At 46.8% G+C, this 18,884-nt stretch overlaps 2 protein-coding genes across 5 annotated transcripts in view; one reads left to right on the top strand and one right to left on the bottom strand.

Moving 5' to 3' along the window:
- LOC149855902 (uncharacterized) overlaps positions 1–14,028 on the bottom strand; it is a 60,303-nt gene extending 46,275 nt beyond the window's left edge. The window contains exons 1-3 of one of the 4 annotated variants that reach the window (XR_016438512.1): positions 13,757–14,028; positions 7,529–7,614; positions 5,981–6,643 (exon numbers count right to left, since the gene is read on the bottom strand). Coding sequence is in view for 1 of the 4 variants with exons in the window: in XM_090022301.1 (XP_089878427.1) it covers positions 7,529–7,614; positions 13,757–13,962 (292 nt within the window). In the remaining 3 variants the exon portion in view is untranslated. Of the gene's footprint in view, positions 1–5,980; positions 6,644–7,528; positions 7,615–13,222; positions 13,359–13,756 lie in introns of those variants that run through there. The other 3 variants (XR_016438514.1, XR_016438513.1, XM_090022301.1) reach the window with 3 other exon arrangements.
- On the top strand, positions 13,109–18,712 carry BHLHE40 (basic helix-loop-helix family member e40). The gene is made up of 5 exons (XM_090022299.1): positions 13,109–13,425; positions 13,571–13,640; positions 14,035–14,142; positions 15,150–15,273; positions 16,284–18,712. Exons 1-5 carry the CDS (start codon positions 13,346–13,348, stop codon positions 17,144–17,146), a joined length of 1,245 nt encoding a protein of 414 aa, XP_089878425.1. The 5' UTR covers positions 13,109–13,345; the 3' UTR covers positions 17,147–18,712.
- The last annotated feature ends 172 nt before the right edge of the window (positions 18,713–18,884 follow it).

Here is an 18,884-nt window from a genome sequence, read left to right as displayed (position 1 = left end):
AACAATATTAGATTGGAGAAATGTGACCAGATGCTGCTGATGTATAATAAAACTAGTCTGAGGCCAAAAGCAAATGCAGGCTGTCTGTGAAACAAAAGAGGTTATCTTTTGGAGTACCACCCTGGGCATCTGGGCAGTACAAACTAAGCATTTCCTGACGGTATAACATCAGTCACCGCAACATAGGAGTGGAAGGAGAACAGTCACTGTGGTCCCTCTTCAAATGAAATATAAGGACATATTATGAGGAAGGGCCTCAGAGATCAGCTGGCCCCTGGGGTGTTCCAGGGAAAAGTGTACTAGGCACCAGAGGGATTCCCAGGCAGGAGGATTATAACTGATGAAATTCTTACCAGAAGAGAAAGAAATATCAAAGAAGAGGCAATGCGGGCCTACAATACCAAGCTCTGACATCTCCTGTATGGGTGCCATGAGTAGAATATTAGACTGCATACAGGTGAACTGAAGCTGAGGAGAATTGAGCCCTCCGAATTAGATATCTGGTGGCTTCTGAAGGATTCGTACTCTGGCTAGATGCTGAGAACCTGAGATCCAGTTGGAAGATGTCCAGATCAAAGGATATGAAAGAAGTCCAGGCATTTATAAAGCTGGCTGATGACTTTTGCAGAGTCTGTGCACACCTGTCGTGGTGACCGCTTGAGACGCTTGCCTCATAATGGGTACATGTGCACTGCAGACTGGGATATCGAACAATTAGCCTAGTAGATGTGCCTGCACAGAGCTCCGTGCTGCTGTGTTTGGACTGCCTCTTATTTTAAAGCTACACTGGGTGTCTCTCTACTAGAACCTACCATGAAGATATACTCAGTGATGCAGTGTGGGAACGGTCAGAGCCCCCAAAACAGTCTTTTGAAAGAGTCAAGAGAACTAGAAGACCTAAACTATTACAAGTCTGCAGAATAGCTAGCGTTCGAGTGATACTGGCTCATAGCACCTGCTTGTCGGACCCAAAAAGGGGAGATGCTCAGATAGGAAAGCAGCTACTTGAGCTGTCTTGAATGGAACTGCGGCTCCCGGTCACCATTAAACACAAGGAGGACGTGCCATTAGAAAGCTTCAAGAAGCCGCTGCTGAAACACCCAAGTGGAAATAGCAAACATCCGATCTGGGAAGTGGGCTACAGGGCTTGCAACCCTTCCCATATTCCTTATTTAGTGTTACCCTGCCAGCAACATAGCACAGGGGTCTCCAAGATTTTTTATTTTTACCCTTTAGCCTATGCCAAACTCAGTGTGTGCCTGGACAGCACATACTCACTCAAGTGCATGTGTGTGAAAAGGACAGAGGTGGGAATCCCTATGAATATATCCACATGGAAACAGTTTATTTTAATCAGAAGCCCTTCAGGAGAAGCAGCAAATGAATATAAACCAGCTCTTCACTAGAGTGTTTGTTCTTCAGTCCCACATCCCGGCCGAGTCTGCCAGCCACACCCTTGGCTGGGGCGGACTGTCATGGCTCTGATGTCAGCAGAGCTACATTATACTCATCTCCATCATCTGAGGACTTGGCCTGTTCACAATCCTGCAAGTTAAATTGTGTAATCTGGAGAGGAGCATTGAAATGAGACATTTATTCGGGGACTTAAGGAGCAGCTCCCCAGGTCTGAGTTTCAGCCTACCTAACCATTGCTCCCAGTTTATTCATTCTTAACAGACATGGTTTTCTCTTCCAGAGTTCTTTTAATAGGCCATCTTTTGTGCAGATGATTTGGCAGGCCCTAGAGAAGAGGTGTGGTCTGTCAGAAAGGCCCTTCCTGCACACTGTTACAAAATACCATGCTCTGTACTTCTGCTCAGTCCTATCCTGCCACATGACAGAAGTACATAAGGGTACACACACAGGCTGGTAAACACAGTATGTGGTGCAGAGCCACACCTTTCTATACAAGGTCCAGAAAGCCATGATTAGATTTGAATGATCACAGTAGACAATTGTCTGAATTCTACATAAACTGGCTTCTTCAGGCAGGAAAACAACTTGTCTGCCAAGTTTGGTAGCCCGGCCAGACAACTGTTGATTTCCATCCTCCTGTATCCTATTAAAAGGATTATATCTTTTAAATCATGCTACTGTTACATAACTGTAAATTAGTGGTGACAGATACATTACTATCAGCAAAGTTTGGCTCCATGGCTAAGAGGAGCCAGTGATCAGCATTGTGGAAATTAATCTGGATTACACTTTGCTTAGATGAGAAATTTTTGATGTAAAGATGTAAGGCAAAGCTTTCAAAGTGAAGGGACTAATCTTAGGCTTCTAACTACAAATTTTAGGCACCAGAGGGAGATTTTTCAAAGGTGCAAAGGGCTTTAGAAGTCAGCGGAAGCTGGCTGCTTCCTACATACTTGGGACCTTCGAGAAAACTCCCCTCCCTATTGTGGTAGCTGGATTTGCAGAAGTGCCAAGGACCTGCAGCCTTCGTTGACCTAAGAAGGAATTATGCCTATTTAGAAGCTCTACGTAACACTCGGCCTGCCTACCAGCCGTGTGCTGCTGAGAATAGCCGGCGCGTGCTGCACTTGTGTCTTACAGTCGGGTCCAGGACAGAGCTTGGTGTAAAGTTCTTTGATGGCCCTGATGAAATAGGGAACCCCCTTCTCTTTGGTATTTCTTGGGAGCCTACTTTCTGGTTTCAGGTTTAAAGACCCTTTCTGCTTTCAGAAGCAGAAAGGGGGGGATTTTATAACAGAGACCTGAACTCCCCCTGCACGGTACAGGATTTCTCTATAAGTTCAAATGTGTTCATCATCTTCTCCATGATGGCAGAAGAAAAGGAAGAAGGAACATCGGATCTAGCTGTCAGGGGATGTTGAATCTGTGATGCCTCTTGTAAGTCTTCTTGCTGGTACACAGATACTGGGGAAACCTCTAACGCATGACACGTTAGAAAATGGAACCTAAAAGCTGATTTATAAAAAATTAGACAAAACCAGTTTCCCAACGACTTCATAGTTAAAGGATACCCACTAACAGTCTGGAGATCCATGAGGACATTACAGTATCTGTTCCTAAACTACGACTGGGTAGAGACAGAATTAGTTATGCGATGGCAGGCAGCTAATTCAGATCATACAGAAAAACTCTGGACACCACATGGCCTCAATAAAACACTGTTCTTTGGCTGTTTATGACAGAGCTGGTTACTTATTTTCACAATCTGAAATAAAACAATCATTTTTCATATATGGGGCCCAACATGCTTGAAGCTGTCTTTGGCCTGGGCTTGTAAAATAAGACTTCTGTTTGCCGTTTTGGCATTAGGTAAGAATTCATGTGGGAACCTTTGTGTTGAAATATCTACTAAGGCTCTGTACAGAGCACATCAGTACCAGCTGCAGATAGCCGGTTTTCCACGGAACAGGGAAGTTCTTCATTCTATAGATTCAGAGACTGAGACCAGAATGCACCATTGTGACAATCTAGTCTCCTGTATAACATAGGCATATTGAATTGTGTGCCTATAGAGTGGTTGATCCCTACCTGGGTAGAAGTAAGGGTGCCAGGATTTCTCACATTTGTGCATTCCCCTGAAGATGGAGTGCCAGCAAATCATCCCTTTGCAAAGCTGTTGCATATTATTCTAGCTAGCTCACCAGAACGTGTCTTCCACATGTGTATCTGAGCTCCCCTGCAGGACTGCTGCCATATTCCACCCCAGAGGTGGTTGTAGTGAGTAACCTCAAGAGTATATTCATTTTGGAATCCAAAATGATGAATGCCTTAGAAATAATTTTAAAAAGGTAATTCTGACTCCTCTTCAAATGTGGTTCAGTGCTAGGTAGAATAACTCAGTCAGCGCTGATCTTTGATGAGAAAATTAAGAAGGAGAGTTGTTAGCATTTAAGGGTAAAGCAATGACATGTACCAACACTTTCCAGGACATACATGAACGTTACTATCTAAGAGTGAAAGAAGCATAGTGACTTGACATGCATGTACATTGTGTTACAGCAAACTTAATCCTAAACCTTGATGATACGTTTCACATTTATTATCTTTGATGTCATTATGCCACTTTTCCTGGCACTCCATTTCTTTTGCCTGCTTATTTGATACTTAAAAAGGTGCAGTAGTTGTGGGGGAGACAGCATCATCCCACCTTATTTCCATTCACTTAGACAAAAATTATTAGATTGCTTATGTAGGCAGGGCTGAAAAACCCCCATTACATTCTGTAAAGCCCCATTGCAGAAAGTGTGCTACACATCTGGGAAAGCACATCCTTTTGGGGATGGCTTCTCTGTCTGTCCTAACAGCAGAGGAGTGAAATGGGTGACACTACTGTCAGTATGAAGTCCTTTTTGTAAGGCAATGTATATTAGGTTTATTTTTGGCTTTCTGTTCCAGCTGACTGTAGGTTCAACTCAACTGCAGATCTGTGACTCCTTTAGGTGCTGCTTAGGTTAGAATATAGGACTTGCTACATCTACATCTCAGTTTGGCAAATAATGTTTCACATCTGAGGAATGCGATGAGCAAACCTATATATAATCTTGACTACGCACAGGCCCACCACAACTACTTCAGAATCTATTCAAGGTCTGTCTAAAGTATATTCCAGAAGATTTTACAGAGACAGTCATGCCCTCCTTTCTCTCCCACCCGCCCCTCCAAAGCACATCTGGTTTGGGATACAGAGGTGACTAAGCTGGAAGTGCACAGGGATTCACGTGTGGGGAGGTTGGTTTGGCTGCTTTAGAGAAACAGAGCAGTGCGCTGTCTGGGTTCCAGACTACTCTGAAGCTCAATGGCATTCAGGTCCGGAGACTTTTTTTCATTTGAGGAAATGTTGCTATGTAGATAGCTGGTTTGCCCTGTGTGTTTGAAGGCAGTCTGTTGTTAAGAAAAAAAACAACTGCCGCACCTTTCCCCACTGGTTTCTTCCTGTAACAGTTATCCAGAGGGGTCAAGCATATGTTAAATACCAGCAAGTTAAGAACCAGTAAATCCTTCTTTCCTCCTCCAGTGTGCAGACAGCACATATAAATCAGTCGCCCGTGTGCGTGCTCAGAAGTAGCTCCTAGCACATCAAAACAGTTGCCGCCTTCAATTAATGAGCAGCAATTCTGCCCAAGGAATATTCATACAGAGAGAGCACAGATACCCAACATAATTCTCCATTTACAATTGGCTCTGACAGTTTCACCTTAGAAATGTTGTTTTCTGTCTCCCCATAATATCTCAAAAGCCTCTACTCCTGCAATATGCCACGTTTCCCTCACAAATTTGCTTCTCCGTTCACCTTTGCGACAAGCCATTACCAATAGCTTTTAATGTGCTATTGATGTTAACGATATTTACAGTACAGGCCAAGTTCCCCTGAACTGATTAGCAGTCGTTCCAGATGCTGTTAGCATACAGGTCACGCAACTCTTGTCCAGGAGGCAGTGTCTGAAGTCTGGAGGGCAAGGGGTAAGTGATCTGTATTCTGGCTTTAACTGGAAGGGGAGCATGCTGCCTGGCTTTATTTGTTCCTTAGTGAAAATTTTCTTTTCTTTTTCTTTTTTTTTTAAAACATAATTACCAAGTTATAAAGACCTGCCTCAAAGCTAGGAGCTAAATCAGTTGTCACACAAGCATGTCGTTGTGCTTACCACAGTCAAATAGAAATAATAGTCTGTTCTTAGATTGAAAGTACTCCGTGGCAGTGATCCTGACTGGGGGAATTTGGATGCCAGTAAAATATAAATAAATTATGAAGTCCTGGGGACACCTTTTATCTACAGATCTCAAAACACTTTCTAAAAGCATTGCGTTAGTGGGAGAGCCAAGGATATAATTCGAGTCTCCTGACTCCTGGTATCTGGACTATTTAGGGACAATCAGTGGGGAAGCAAACTCATTCTCCTGAGCAGGACAACTTTCAGGGCCACACTGCTCTTTGCCCCTCTCCACCCCTACAACCTTTCCTGCCTGTCTGTTGCAGAATGACCCAGGTAAGTCCTGTCACTCCGCTGCCATCTCCAAAATATGAATAGGCAATAGCAGTGCTGCGTTAGAGAGGACACGGAGTATCCTTTTAAATTACCCCTATAGCTGTAACATGAGACTAGTGGGCTCAGGTTCTGGTAATGATGATACTGTCAGAGAATGGTGCAAGAGAGTTAAGGAGAATGAAGCCAGTTGCTGAAGCACTGCTAATAAATGTGTGCATCTGCGGACATGTGTGTATGCCTAGATTTACTTTTCACAAGACACTAGAGAGGTAGAGCAGTGACACAGTTAAACAGCACATGGTGTGTGGATTTCTATCCCTATTTTCCTATGTGGGCTTAGTTTTCTCAACACAAGGCCAGGATATAACGTCTTGGTGAACCAACAGTGTTTTATATTAAACATAGTATGAAAGCTGGTAAAAGTCTTTTCTTATGAATTATGCCATCCAACATTGTTGCCACCTCCCAATAGTTTTCTCCAACACGTACATCCACTGGCACATTTAGTGCTGGCAAACTAGTTTATACAAAGAGAAGAATGACTTTCCCTTGACTCTGCTTCATGTATGTTTTAATAAGTGATTCCAGCTTTGCATACACCAGTCATCTTGCGTACAGAAGCAATCCATGGGTCTTTACTGGGGACGGGCCATTTCCTGAGCCAGGACACCAAGTATAGGCTCCTTAAATCAAAGAATAACCACACATCAGTAGTAACATTTACAACTATGCCATTGTAGCCTAATAAAGAGCTAGCTAATAAGATGGTAAGTGCCAAAGGAATGAGCGTACATTAATAAAATGACTTCTGGACCTTGCAGATAACGTTTTTGAGCCTATGTTGTGTCACAGCCAGCTGAGCTATTGAGATGCTAACAGCAACCCACACGTATCTAATGGGGATACATTTGGATGAGTTAAATCCAAGCTTTTGCAAGTACTTGCAATGCACCAGCTGAACTGAGCAACGTATCAGCAGAAGTAGGCCTTACTGGACAAAGAACAGTATCTGATGTCCTACATAGTTAACCTGTACCATCCAACTGTTTCGATCCTGCCCTTTGGTGCGTGTGGATTCACGCCGACTTGCCCATAACAATAATATTAAGAAATAACATGCCCAGATCTCTCTGAAAGGCAGCCTAGGACACTGATCCTGAACACCTAAAATTGGTTCAGTAAGTGCTACAAGGAGCTTAACTGTTGCGCACTTCAATCTCAAGTAAAGCTGTCAGTATTTGATAAATGATACTGTATTGTCTGGCTGACAGCTCCCTGTTGCCTCCCTCAGCACTTTGACATTCTTCTCACGGCAAAGGCCAGAGCTGAGGTCTGAGATCTGCCCGTCTTGGGAACAGAATTGACGCTCTTTCTGACTCAAAACTAGCTGAGGAATAAACCTAGCTTCTCCACACTCCCAGATCAGAGAGAACAACGTGTTACACTAGAACAACCCACATCCTCCTGAACTTTTACCTTTGTGGAAAGTAACCTGTGTTAATTATAAAGTCGCTAGACTATGTCCATCATGTGCTATGAGCTAGCTATGTCCATATCACTCCACCTACCCTGGATAACCTTAGCTTCCAGAGGGCTTCTGGTACAGGCATGGCTCTTCTTTAACCTCCGGTGCCAGTAATCTGAAACGAGACTGCTGGAAATGAGAGAGAGAGAGAAAGAGGGTGAGTTGGCTATTTGATTACAGGCCACAGGCACATGCCTGGCCTTCATGGATATATTAAGTAAGAGACATTTTAAAACAAAACCACCCTCAGTAACCTTATCGTAAGCCTGAATCAACTATCCATCTGTTAGCTCTCTGTACTGCCCACATATTCTCTAAGCAGACACAAGTGCCAATGATTTTAGGAACGCTGCACCCCAAAAATCCCATTTTCATAATTATGAGGGAAACTGCTCTGGAGGAGAAAGCTCCATGCACTCAGTTCCTTTAGCCAGCCCATGCACACCTTGGAAAACAATATCCAAGCCCTTCCTTGCTAATGTATCTGTAAATAACTACAAATTCCCATTGGACATGAGCTGTTGCTATCCTGTGATACTCAAATGCTCTAAAACTACCATTCAAAAGGCCAAATTCTCCCTTAATGGCTCCGGAAAATAATGCCAGTTCTTTTACCATTTTGCTTTAGTCCCTATGAGGTGTCATAAAAGAACCTGCCATGGAGAGGGAGCTCTGCAAACAAAACGGTGGCAGCAAATTGATAACCTCATCAGCCTTAGTTTATGGAAGCAGAAGCAGTAGCTCGACAGGAAAGTGTAATTCAATTCTCCCTCAATCGAACCTGATGCCCAAGAATGTAATAACTTCATGAAGGGCTCTCTTTTTAGGGGGATCTTTGCCAACCACCCTTAAGGTCATCAGTAAATCCTGATACAGAGTATTGTTTGGCAAGTGTAGGCCCAGTAAAAGGGCTAAATCATAGGGGATTACTTCTGACCCTGCTTTGTAGCTCACCACCCATTGCAGGAATGCACTAAATATCTCTCAGAGCAGGCAAAAGTCAAACAGCCCACGTGCATGCATTGGCCTGCATCTATTTTGACTTTAAACATAAAACTCAGAACAAGCACAAAAAAAAAAGCAAACCCTGACCCTAAAAGTTGGACCTTGCCATAAGGAGCCTGCTGCTATGAACCTTAATTATTCCTATGGTTTGATAAAGAAAACTTTTATATGGTGAAACAAGACTAGTAGGTTAAAATCATTTCTAATTTCCTCCTCAGTGTCACAACAAGCAGCTTAGATCTTTAACACAAAGAGTTTTACTTTTCATTATTTATGCAGTTTGCTTTACATATTTATCGTGGTTGTAGTAGTTAGCAGCCAATGAGTCAACCTCACTTTTGTGACAGTTATTGTCGAATGTATTTAAGTGCCACCCTGGGAAACATTAATAAAGACAATCTCTGCTCTGAAGAGCTTACAATCGAAGGTCCTGGCCCTACATGCTTAATTCTCAGCACATGAGTAATTCCTTTCAAGTCAATGCAACTACCTCGGCACTTAAACATATAAGTGTTTGCCACATCATGTCTTAAGGGCCAAGACCTGAAGATGTTTGAAATGAGTGGCTGGCCATGGCAATGAATGCTAGGCTGGGTCGTACTGTTTCAGGCTGGGGCTATGAAACACAGAGAAGGCCGGATCCCCACAGCACGGTTTCGTTTTGATGCTCTCAGTCGCTACCACAATGGGCGCATTGTTTAAGCAGTGGATAGCGCAGGGGTCTTGCAACTAAAGTTTCTAGAAAACTGACCCCTGGGGCCTAGCAAGAGTAGAGTCAACTGAATCACCCTCTGAGGTCACAGGTCAACAGTACTAAACTCCCTTAAGGCTTCTCATGCAACCACACACTCATCCAATGATGGTGTACTTTGAAACGAACATGCCACCTATACTAGCATAAAACGTTATCTCTGTTCACCAGCAAAGCACTTGCTGACCTCCTGCTCCTGACGGTCCCAGGAGTCACAGGACGAGATAGGGAAACCTTTGACAAACCTTCTGTGCCAAGTTTTGTTAGCACGTTATCTAGATAAATATACCCTGTGTCTTGTGAGCTTGTCTCTACTTGTGCCACGTGCAGCAAGGAAAATGATCCCAGCCCTCGAAATCAAAAGGTTGCTTTGGCAGCGACACCACCATAAGCACTGCTAGCATTTGCATAACAGTTGCATCCGAGAATCAAAGGGATCAAAGAGTTAAACCTCCCCAAACCCCACGAAAATAGGTAAGTCCTGCTATTTGCAATGCTTTCATGGCTGGCCCTGCTCTTGCCTATTTTGTTCCTGAACTTGTGGAGTTTGGATGCTTTTCAGGGGGCTTCCTGGCTCTCCACTTAAGGCCTTGTGTATACTTAAAAGTTTTGCCAAATTTGCTGTGCCTGTGTGGTTAAAGCAGTACCATTTCCGGCCCCTCTTCCCCACCCCCATAACACACTAGCGAAGCCACAGTTTTCTTGCATACAGATGTTTATTGCAGTTCAGTGAAGGGAAATAAACCATGCTGGAATATGCTCTCCATATTCAGGATACCTACCCATACGCCTGTACCATATAATGGTGTAATATCACAGGCTTCACCAGCATAGGAAGGCTGATTTTTATTTATTTATTTAGTGTAGATGAGGCCTGAGCTACAGCAACCTCAGCTCTGCCTGTAGTGTAATGGACTTCAGCCATACTCCCATCCACTGCTACAGTGGGCTCTGAGTGGAAGAGAGATGTCCTCAAAGGCATCCATACCCAATTTAAGGCCCATATGTGGTACCCAAACAGCATAAAAGAAACCTAACTAAGCAGAGAATTGTGCCATGAAAGCTTAAGTGATTTACGAAAAGTCCCATGGCAAATCTCTGGCAGCAGTGGGACCAAAATCTACGAGTCCTGACCCCCCGTCAGAACCCTGGATACGAGCTCCTACCACCAAAAGGGCTTACCATAAATTGATACACATTTGGTCCTGCTTCCACTCAGTAAATGAGTCAGAGATACTGATGCCAGGGCAACCCAGCTTCCTTTGTGAGCAATATGCCTCGCCTTCCTTTTTTGCATGAGGATTTCTGGGGCCCTCACTGTCCTGCTCACGTTGCCAGTGAAGCTGTACTCAATCAGCCTTTGACCTCGCTGTGGTATCAGCAAAACCAACCCCTCACCCTGATTTCTGTCCCTTTTGGCTCAGCTGCACTCCCCTCATCTCGCACGTCTTGCATGTTGCCTTGTTCGAATCACCAAATGCTTCTCTGCTCTCAGTGCCATTCCCACGCCTTGACATTTGGGCTGGGATATTCCCGGGCCAGCCGCACAACGGCATGTGGAAATCACTAAGGATGGCGCAATGTGTTGGATCTGGAGCTGCGTTTTATCAAGCTGTTAGCCACTGGATTACTACAAAGTATAGACATTTTTTATAATGGCTAAATACATTGAAAACAGATGTAGCATGTTCTGTGTCTGTTCCCTCTGGAGAGCTGCCACGATTATGTAATAGCTCAGCTGGGGTGGCAAGTCTCTTTCAGAGGGTGGTAAAGCATTTGCCTAGGGTGACTTTGGGGCCCTCTCTCACTTATTTCCCTGCCGCTCGTGGCAATTTTTCAATTGAAAGTGCTCAGAAGAGTCATTTTTTGGCACTGCGTTTTATGAATGCCTTTCCCCCGCCCTGCCTTACTCCATTAAACACGGATAATAAGCTCAACACATTGCAGTCAGGTGCAGCCAGCGTGCTCTGCCTCTGCTGTGCTCCACAGACTTGGAGCCCTGCCCGCTCTGCTCAGAATAATACCCGGTGCTTAGCCGCTTCAAAGTGCTCTTACAGACGTCAACTAATTAATCTGAACAACACCCCTCCGAGGGAGGTGAGTTAGTATTACCGGCGCTGCCAAGCAGATGGGAGAGCTGGGGCACAGCCCCGAAGGGACTTGGCCAAGGTCAAAGGCACCGGTGTCAGAGGAGGGAGGGCCGGGTTTGCTGGGCTCGGCTCAGACCACTAAGCCGGCCACACCTCTGCCTTATGTAAGATCCCAGTGCTTTCCCACGGGAGTGTCCCGTGCCCTCCGCACGACAGCCCTGGCGCTGGATGCCCTGCTCCAGCCTCCATGGGGCAGCCCTGCAGCCCACCCTGGTTCTCCCCATCCAGCCAGAAACCCCCGGGGGAGTGGGGAGGGGCGCTGGCTCAGGCTGTGCCCACGGCCTGACTCTCCTTTCATGGGCCAGGACCCAGGCTGGGGGGGAGGGGAACTCCTCCCCTGATGGCAGAGCCCTGGGCACTGAAGGGGCAGCTGGGGACACTGCAGGGGCACTGACAGGCAGCCAGGGACACTGAAGAGGCACTGAGGGGGCAGCTGGGCGTGCTGAGGGGACACAGAAGAGGTACTGGGGATGCGCTGAGGACACTGGGGGGACACTAAGGGGGAACCGGGGCTGCACTGAGTGCATGGAAGAGGCACTTAGGGCACATGGAGGGACAATGAAGGGGCACCGGGGGACACTGAGGAGGCATGGAGGGTGCACCTGGGGCTCACTGAGGTGGCACTGCGGGCACTAAGGGTGCACTGGAAGCACACTGAGGGTGCACTGGGGGCTCTAAGTGTGGGGGGGGCACTTAGGGGTGCACTGACGGTACACTGGAAGCACACTGAGGAGGCGCTGGGGCACTGAGGGTGCACTGGGGGCACACTGAGGTGGCACTGGGGGCACACTGAGGGTGCGCTGGGGGGCACTTAGGGGTGCAGAGGGGGCACTGAGGGTACACTGGAAGCACACTGGGGTGCACTGGGGACACTGAGGTGGCACTGGGGCTCATTGAAGGTGCACTGGGGGCACTGAGGTACACTGGAAGCACACTAAGGGTGCACTGGGGGCACTGAGGTGGCACTGGGGGCACACTGAGGGTGCACTGGGGGCACACTGAGGTGGCACTGGGGGCACTGTGTGTGGGGGCACTAAGGGGTGCAGAGGGGGCACTGAGGGTACACTGGGGGCGCACTGAGGGTGCACTGGGGGCGCACTAAGGTGTGCACTGGGGGCTCACTGAGGGTGGCACTGGGGGCACTGTGTGTGGGGGCACTTAGGGGTGCAGAGGGGGCACTGAGGGTACACTGGAAGCACACTGGGGGGCACTGGGGCACACTAAGGGTGCACTGGGGCACACTGAGGTGGCACTGGGGGCACTAAGGGTGCACTGGGGGCACTGAGGGTGCACTGGGGTGGCACTGGGGGCACTAAGGGTACACTGGGCGCACTGAGGTGGCACTGGGGGCACTAAGGGGGCACTAAGGGTGCACTGGGGGCACTGAGGTGGCACTGGGGGCACTAAGGGTACACTGGGCGCACTGAGGTGGCACTGGGGGCGCACTGAGGGTGCACTGAGGTGGCACTGAGGGTGCACTGAGGGGGCACTGGGGGCGCACTGAGGGCACTAAGTGTGTGTGGGGGCACTGAGGGGGCACGGCGGCACAGGGGGCACGCCGAGGCTGCCGCGGGGCGGGCGGCGCCGGCCGCAGGACGCTCCCCCGCACGTTCCGGCCGCAGCCGCCGGCTGCTCCGGCGGGGGGAGGGGTGGGGGGCGAAGCGGTGTCCGCCACGTGAGGCTCATGTGACGGCAACCACCGCCCGCCTCCCTCCTCCCCGCCGCCGCCGCCGCCGCCAGACGTGCCCGGAGTCACAGGGTAGAACACGTCGCTCCATCCACCCACCCGCTCCCATTTAACCCAGCCTGCCGCCTCCCCCGGACTCCTCACTCGCTCGCTCAGTCTTTGCCGACCCGGCGGAGCGGCATGCCCGGCCCGCGCTGAGCCGCCCGCTGCACCGGCCCCAGCCACCGCCCGGCCGCGCCGCGCCGCAGCACCAGCCCTCGCCCGGCCATGGAGAGGATCCCCAGCGCCCAGCCCCCGCCCGTGTGCCTGGGCAAGCTGCCCGCCCTGGACAGCCCCGACATGCCCGGGTAAGCCCCGGCCCTGCGGCGCGCAGCGGGCTGCAGATGCCCCCAGCCGGGGATGGGCTTGAACTTGGCCCCGGGGGGGACGGGGATTGAACTTCACCCGCGGGCAATTAAAATTCATGCCGCTTTGTTCTCCCCCTGTCCGCAGGCTGGACTTCGCCCACATGTACCAGGTCTACAAGCCCCGGCGAGGCTTGAAAAGGAGCGAGGACAGCAAGGTAAGAGGAGCCCGCCTCGCCCGCACCATCTGCCCGCACCCCAGATTTGGGGTGGCCGTGGGGTGCCCTTCTGCCAGGGCGCGCGCAGGGGTGGGGGAGAAGCCGGGACCGCTTGCCTTGCCCTGCCTCCAGGTTTCTCGCCTGCGGGACGGTTGCGCTCGGCGTACCCCGCGTCTCCTGCAGCCGGGAAGGAGGGGAGCCGAGTTTTGCAGGAGTTGAGCGATGCTTCTGCAAGGGGCAGAGTCAGTCGAGCTCCCTGGTGGCAACGCTGGGAGGTCGCGTTTAAGTTTCTAGATCGCTTCTGATCGCTGTGTCTCTCCATGGTGCTAGGGACTCATTTGGGATCCGGGCTGACTGACTTAGCCACCTTTCTCTCCCCACTTTTGGTTTGCAGGAGACCTACAAGTTGCCCCACAGGCTGATAGAAAAGAAAAGGCGGGATAGGATTAATGAGTGCATTGCCCAACTGAAAGATCTCCTGCCAGAACATCTCAAACTTACAGTAAGTGAAAATCTGGCTACTGGCCAAGCTCCTCTTCCTTTTGGGGGTACGTGCGATTTTCCTGGATTTCCGTGCAAGTAAACGTGCCATCTAGAGGCTTCCTTTCACCATTGCAGCGCAGGCTGGGAAAGGCTGAGATTTGGCTGGAGTTGCCACTTTGATCTTCCTTTAGCATTGGATTTCCTTGCAAAGGCAGTGAATTTCTATACCAATACCTGTAATGCAGTAGGGGGGGAGAAAGATAAGACCTGAGCCGCTGCTATGGTAAAATCGGGCCTCTTGTAAAGGTCACTGATGCACGCTTGAATTTTAACATCGTTTGGCGAAGGTTTGGGCATTTCCTTTTGGACCTTGGAAATGCTTCATGCCGCTCTTTGCAAAGTAGGACCAGACGCCAGTTACAAGGCAATCCCTAATTTATCCCAGAGTCCGGTCCTTGTAGACTTTATTTCAGTGCTACCTAGTGCCAAGATTTAAATGATTTGCTACGTTCACATAGTGGAGTAGCTTTTCAAGGTAGCAACCTCTCCTGCATTCGGAACTTCTAGTTTTCAAAATATGAGTGTTAAGGGGCTGGGTTTTGGTTTTTTTTTTTTTTTTTGTTTTGTTTTTTAATTATATTTTTATTGCAGAACTTTATGGGGAAATCTATTTTGGCTGCCACTTTGCAGGTCTCCCCTCTCCTATTGCTGTTCAAAGGACCCTTGATTGGAGTCCCTGGTGTTAAGGTCATGATACCAGCAGGGGCAACAGAACAGATGAATAAGATACTTTCCTCCGAGCTATGTAGTCAGTCTCAAAATACTCATAAGACATAACTACAGCTTTCTCTGCAACCACTACCTTTTTTTTTTTTTTTATGGTTTACATAATAAGCAGCTCTGACTCCAGAGTTTATTATTCAGGATAAATGATCCCACAGAGTAGGGACACTGTTAGCTCTCTCCCATAGCGGTAACTCTTTTTCATTTCATCAGAACCGTACTTATGTGTCCTTTTGTTTCCAGACTTTAGGTCACTTGGAGAAGGCAGTGGTTCTTGAACTTACCTTGAAACACGTGAAAGCACTGACCAATCTCATAGAGCAGCAGCAGCAGAAAATAATTGCGTTACAGAGTGGTTTACAAGCTGGTGAGTATTCAAGTCATGCTTGTATCACGTGAGAGTCCTAGTGTGCAGAGCGAACTCACTTTCAGCTCCTTTTGAAATATGGGTGACTTAGGAGACTAGGTTTTGGAGAAGGGACAAGTAAGCACATTCCCCCACTCCTTTAGTTACTCTTCCCTGCAGCATGTATGTGTGCGCCCAAATGCAGAAAAGACTCTGTATTGCCCTATTTGGTTAACTTATACTTAGCCATGATTTTTTTTTTTCATTTTTCAGTTCAACTGGATATTAAAATATTTCATTTGGAAGTACATTGTTATTGGGCGGCCTAATCCAAAGATATGCTGACCAGAATCTTTCCACTGATTTGATGAGCTTTTACTTTTTCTTCTCAAAAACAGATGAAAGCATCTGTTTGATCCATACTTTTTTGGTTTCTCCAGTGATCAGTTTGCCTACCCTTCACAGCTTGAGGGGGAACCAGTCTAAAGGGCTTATTGATGTTCTAAGTCTGTTTCGTACTTCCATCTTTTCCGGCACTTGCTTGCGTTGGGTAGGATAAAATCAGCTTTTCTAAGAAGGCTGCTACTCTTTCCACAGCCACAGGGCGTGCAGTAGAGTTATGCAGCCAGAGCTGGCGTCACTTGTCAAAGTTTGAGCCCACTCCTCCCTGGGGTCTGGAACTGAGGGGTAAAGTTTGAACTCTTGCACTTTCTTTTTTGTTCTGATGGCTGTGGAATAGGTGTTTTCCTGATGAGTCTTTTTTGCTGTTCTTCTCAGACTAGCATCTGATTGCCACATATAATGAGTTGAAAAGCGAAACTTGTCTGTGAAGACTCATTCTTAGATGGATATGGTAAAAATGGGTATTCAGCTTGACCGTAGCATGAAGTCAGATTCACTTACCTAGCTTCTTTGTAATGGATGCTTAATATGGAGGCCAAGTGTCTTCGGACCAACACACTGTGATGATGATAATGGAACTATTTAGCACTTTGTTAATTTTTAATTTGTTTCTGTTAATGTTTCCTCAGGTGACCTGTCATCAAGAAACCTTGATTCCAGCCAGGAAATGTTTCGATCTGGTTTCCAAATGTGTGCCAAGGAAGTGCTGCAGTACCTGGCAAAGCATGAAAATAGCAAGGATCTGAAATCTTCCCAGCTAGTCAATCATCTACACCGAATGGCTTCTGAAGTCCTTCAGGGCGGAGGCAGCCGAAAATCTGGAGACATGTCCCCCAAAATGGTGGTGGACTTGAAGGAGAAGTCCAGCTCTTTGACCAAAATGGCTGAGGGACATGGGAAAAACTGTGTGCCTGTTATACAGAGGACTTTTGCCCACTCCAGTGGAGAGCAGAGTGGCAGTGACACAGACACAGACAGTGGGTATGGGGGAGAACTGGAGAAAAGTGACTCAAAATCTGATCAACAGTATTTCAAAAAGGATACAGAACTCAAATATACTGTGCAAGAGAGAATAAGCTCTATTAAACAGGAGACAGAGGACCCACCCGCCAAACGGACCAGGATGGAAACTTCAGAAGATGAAGGCCATTTTAGCAGTGATATGATTGGCTCTTCAAACAGCTTTTTGGGCCCTCACCCTCACCAGCCTCCTTTGTGCCTACCTTTTTATTTGATCCCGCCATCTGCAACGGCCTATCTGCCGATGCTAGAGAAGTGTTGGTACCCAGCGTCTGTGCCCGTGTTGTATCCAAGTCTCCCAGCCTCTGCTGCAGCACTTACCGGGTTAATGAACCCGGATAAAATCTCTCCACCTCTGCTGATGCCTCAGAGACTCCCTTCCCCTATACCAGCCCATTCCCCTATCGACTCTTCAGCCCTGCTTCAAGCTTTAAAGCAAATTCCTCCTTTGAACTTGGAAACCAAAGACTAAGCAGAGTGTGACTTTTTTTTTTTTTTTTTTAAAGTTTGAGACTGTCAGTTTTATATAGTGGCTGGACTGAGGTGTGGGGATAAGGTTCATTGTGTATAGGAAGCTAAATCCTCTTTTCCCTGACTCCTCAGATAGCTTGGGAAAGGATGAAGGATGCACCAGGTTAGCCATTCAGAAGAGTTTAAAAGGAAAAAAGAAAAAAAAGGTTTCTTTGTGCTTTACCCCCAACCCACCCCATCTACCAAGCAACAGCTGACTTAGCCCGCTAGGATTATATTTCAAAGCTGTGAAAAAATTTCCACAAGGCGGATTTAGGTTTTAGGGTCTGTGAATATAAAAATATGGTACTTCTTATGAGGGCTTTTCGAAGCAATGGCCTGCCGCCAATGGCTTGAGCTGAGCTGATTTGTGTCCCCACCCAGTTGCCAGTATGTGAGATCTGACACACACACACACACACACACACACACACACACACACACACACACACACTTTTTAAGCATTGGTGTTAATTCCACTTAAAAAAAAAAAAGAAAAAAAAAATCAGAGTAGCAATCACTGGTTGGTAATGCACAGTCAGTGGTTCAGGTAGATTTAAGACGGGTTTGTCTCCACACCTTTGCTGAATGTTTAAGAAGAAAAAAATGTAAATGCTGCTTGGAAGCTTTATGTGGTGCACATCTAAGTAATAAAATAACATGCAGCACTTCCTATAACTCAAGCTGCTAGTTTGGGCAGGAGGGATGGAGAAAATATCCCACGGATCTCTCTGCTCGTTGCACCTGATCGTAGACCTTTCTTCTACTGCTGCTGTACAGTTGTTTCTGGGTCTGCTATATCTGAAATCAAAATGGTTAAAGAATCACTTTAGCTGGGGAATAGCCAGCAACTGGCTGTTTCACATCTTGGGTCAAATCCAGAGTTCTTATGGGAGGAAAGAATTTAGTGGAGGTCCCCAGAGATAGACCCCCTGACTTTTCTCCCTTGAGTGCCTTTGAAAAATTCAAGGCTAGGTTTTGTTTTGTTTTTTTTTTTCAAAGGAGCCTAATCCCAGTGAGGTTTGGGCATCTAAATCCCTTAGGCTTCTTGGTAATCCCTGGCCAAAATGATTAAGTAAAGTTGGTTAGAACTTTGTCACGTTCCCCGTTTACAGCTCCTAGAACCAAGAGGGGACTCGGCACCATAGAAAAAGAAGTTTCTTTTTGAATAAATACTGTGTTGGATTTGGCTTTAAAAAAACACAACAAAAAAAGCAGTGATGTTTTTCCCCCGTACTAGTTTGGAGAAATTGTGTCCAGAGTAAACGTTGTTTGGTTTCTCATTTCATTCTGCCATTGCACCAGCTGTTGAGATGCACTATGCTTGATTGCAGATTGTGTTCTAATGTTTATTTTATTGGATTTTTTTTTTGGTATACAGTTGTTGCCTTTATTTGTAAAATCCTGTTATAAATATATATGTATATATAAAATATATATTATATAAATATATTAAAGGGTAATACGTTTCAGATGTCTATTATTTGTATAACTACTTGAGCATAAAGACGTGAGAACTATGAATGTATTTCTGTGTTTTGTTTTTTTGTTTTGGGGATATTTTTGAAGAGAAGAGTTAGGGTTTTTTTGTTTTTTTTTTCCCTGGGGAGAGGTACAGTGTTTATATTTTGGAGCCTTTCTGAAGGTGGGATATTGTACATATTTTTATCTTGAGTAAATGTTAAGTAGTTGTTTTAAAA

Source organism: Crocodylus siamensis, chromosome 11, assembly GCF_052110815.1.
Source record: "Crocodylus siamensis isolate JL-2025a chromosome 11, ASM5211081v1, whole genome shotgun sequence".
Lineage (NCBI taxonomy): Eukaryota > Metazoa > Chordata > Crocodylia > Crocodylidae > Crocodylus > Crocodylus siamensis.
This window is presented reverse-complemented; position numbering and strand designations above follow the sequence as displayed.

Coding starts and splice junctions, on each gene's coding strand:
- BHLHE40 (XM_090022299.1), top strand. CDS start 13,346: ATGGAGAGGATCCCCAGCGCCCAGCCCCCGCCCGTGTGCCTGGGCAAG. Junction 14,143..15,149: donor CAGAACATCTCAAACTTACA/GTAAGTGAAAAT, acceptor TTTTGTTTCCAG/ACTTTAGGTCACTTGGAGAA. Junction 15,274..16,283: donor ACAGAGTGGTTTACAAGCTG/GTGAGTATTCAA, acceptor ATGTTTCCTCAG/GTGACCTGTCATCAAGAAAC.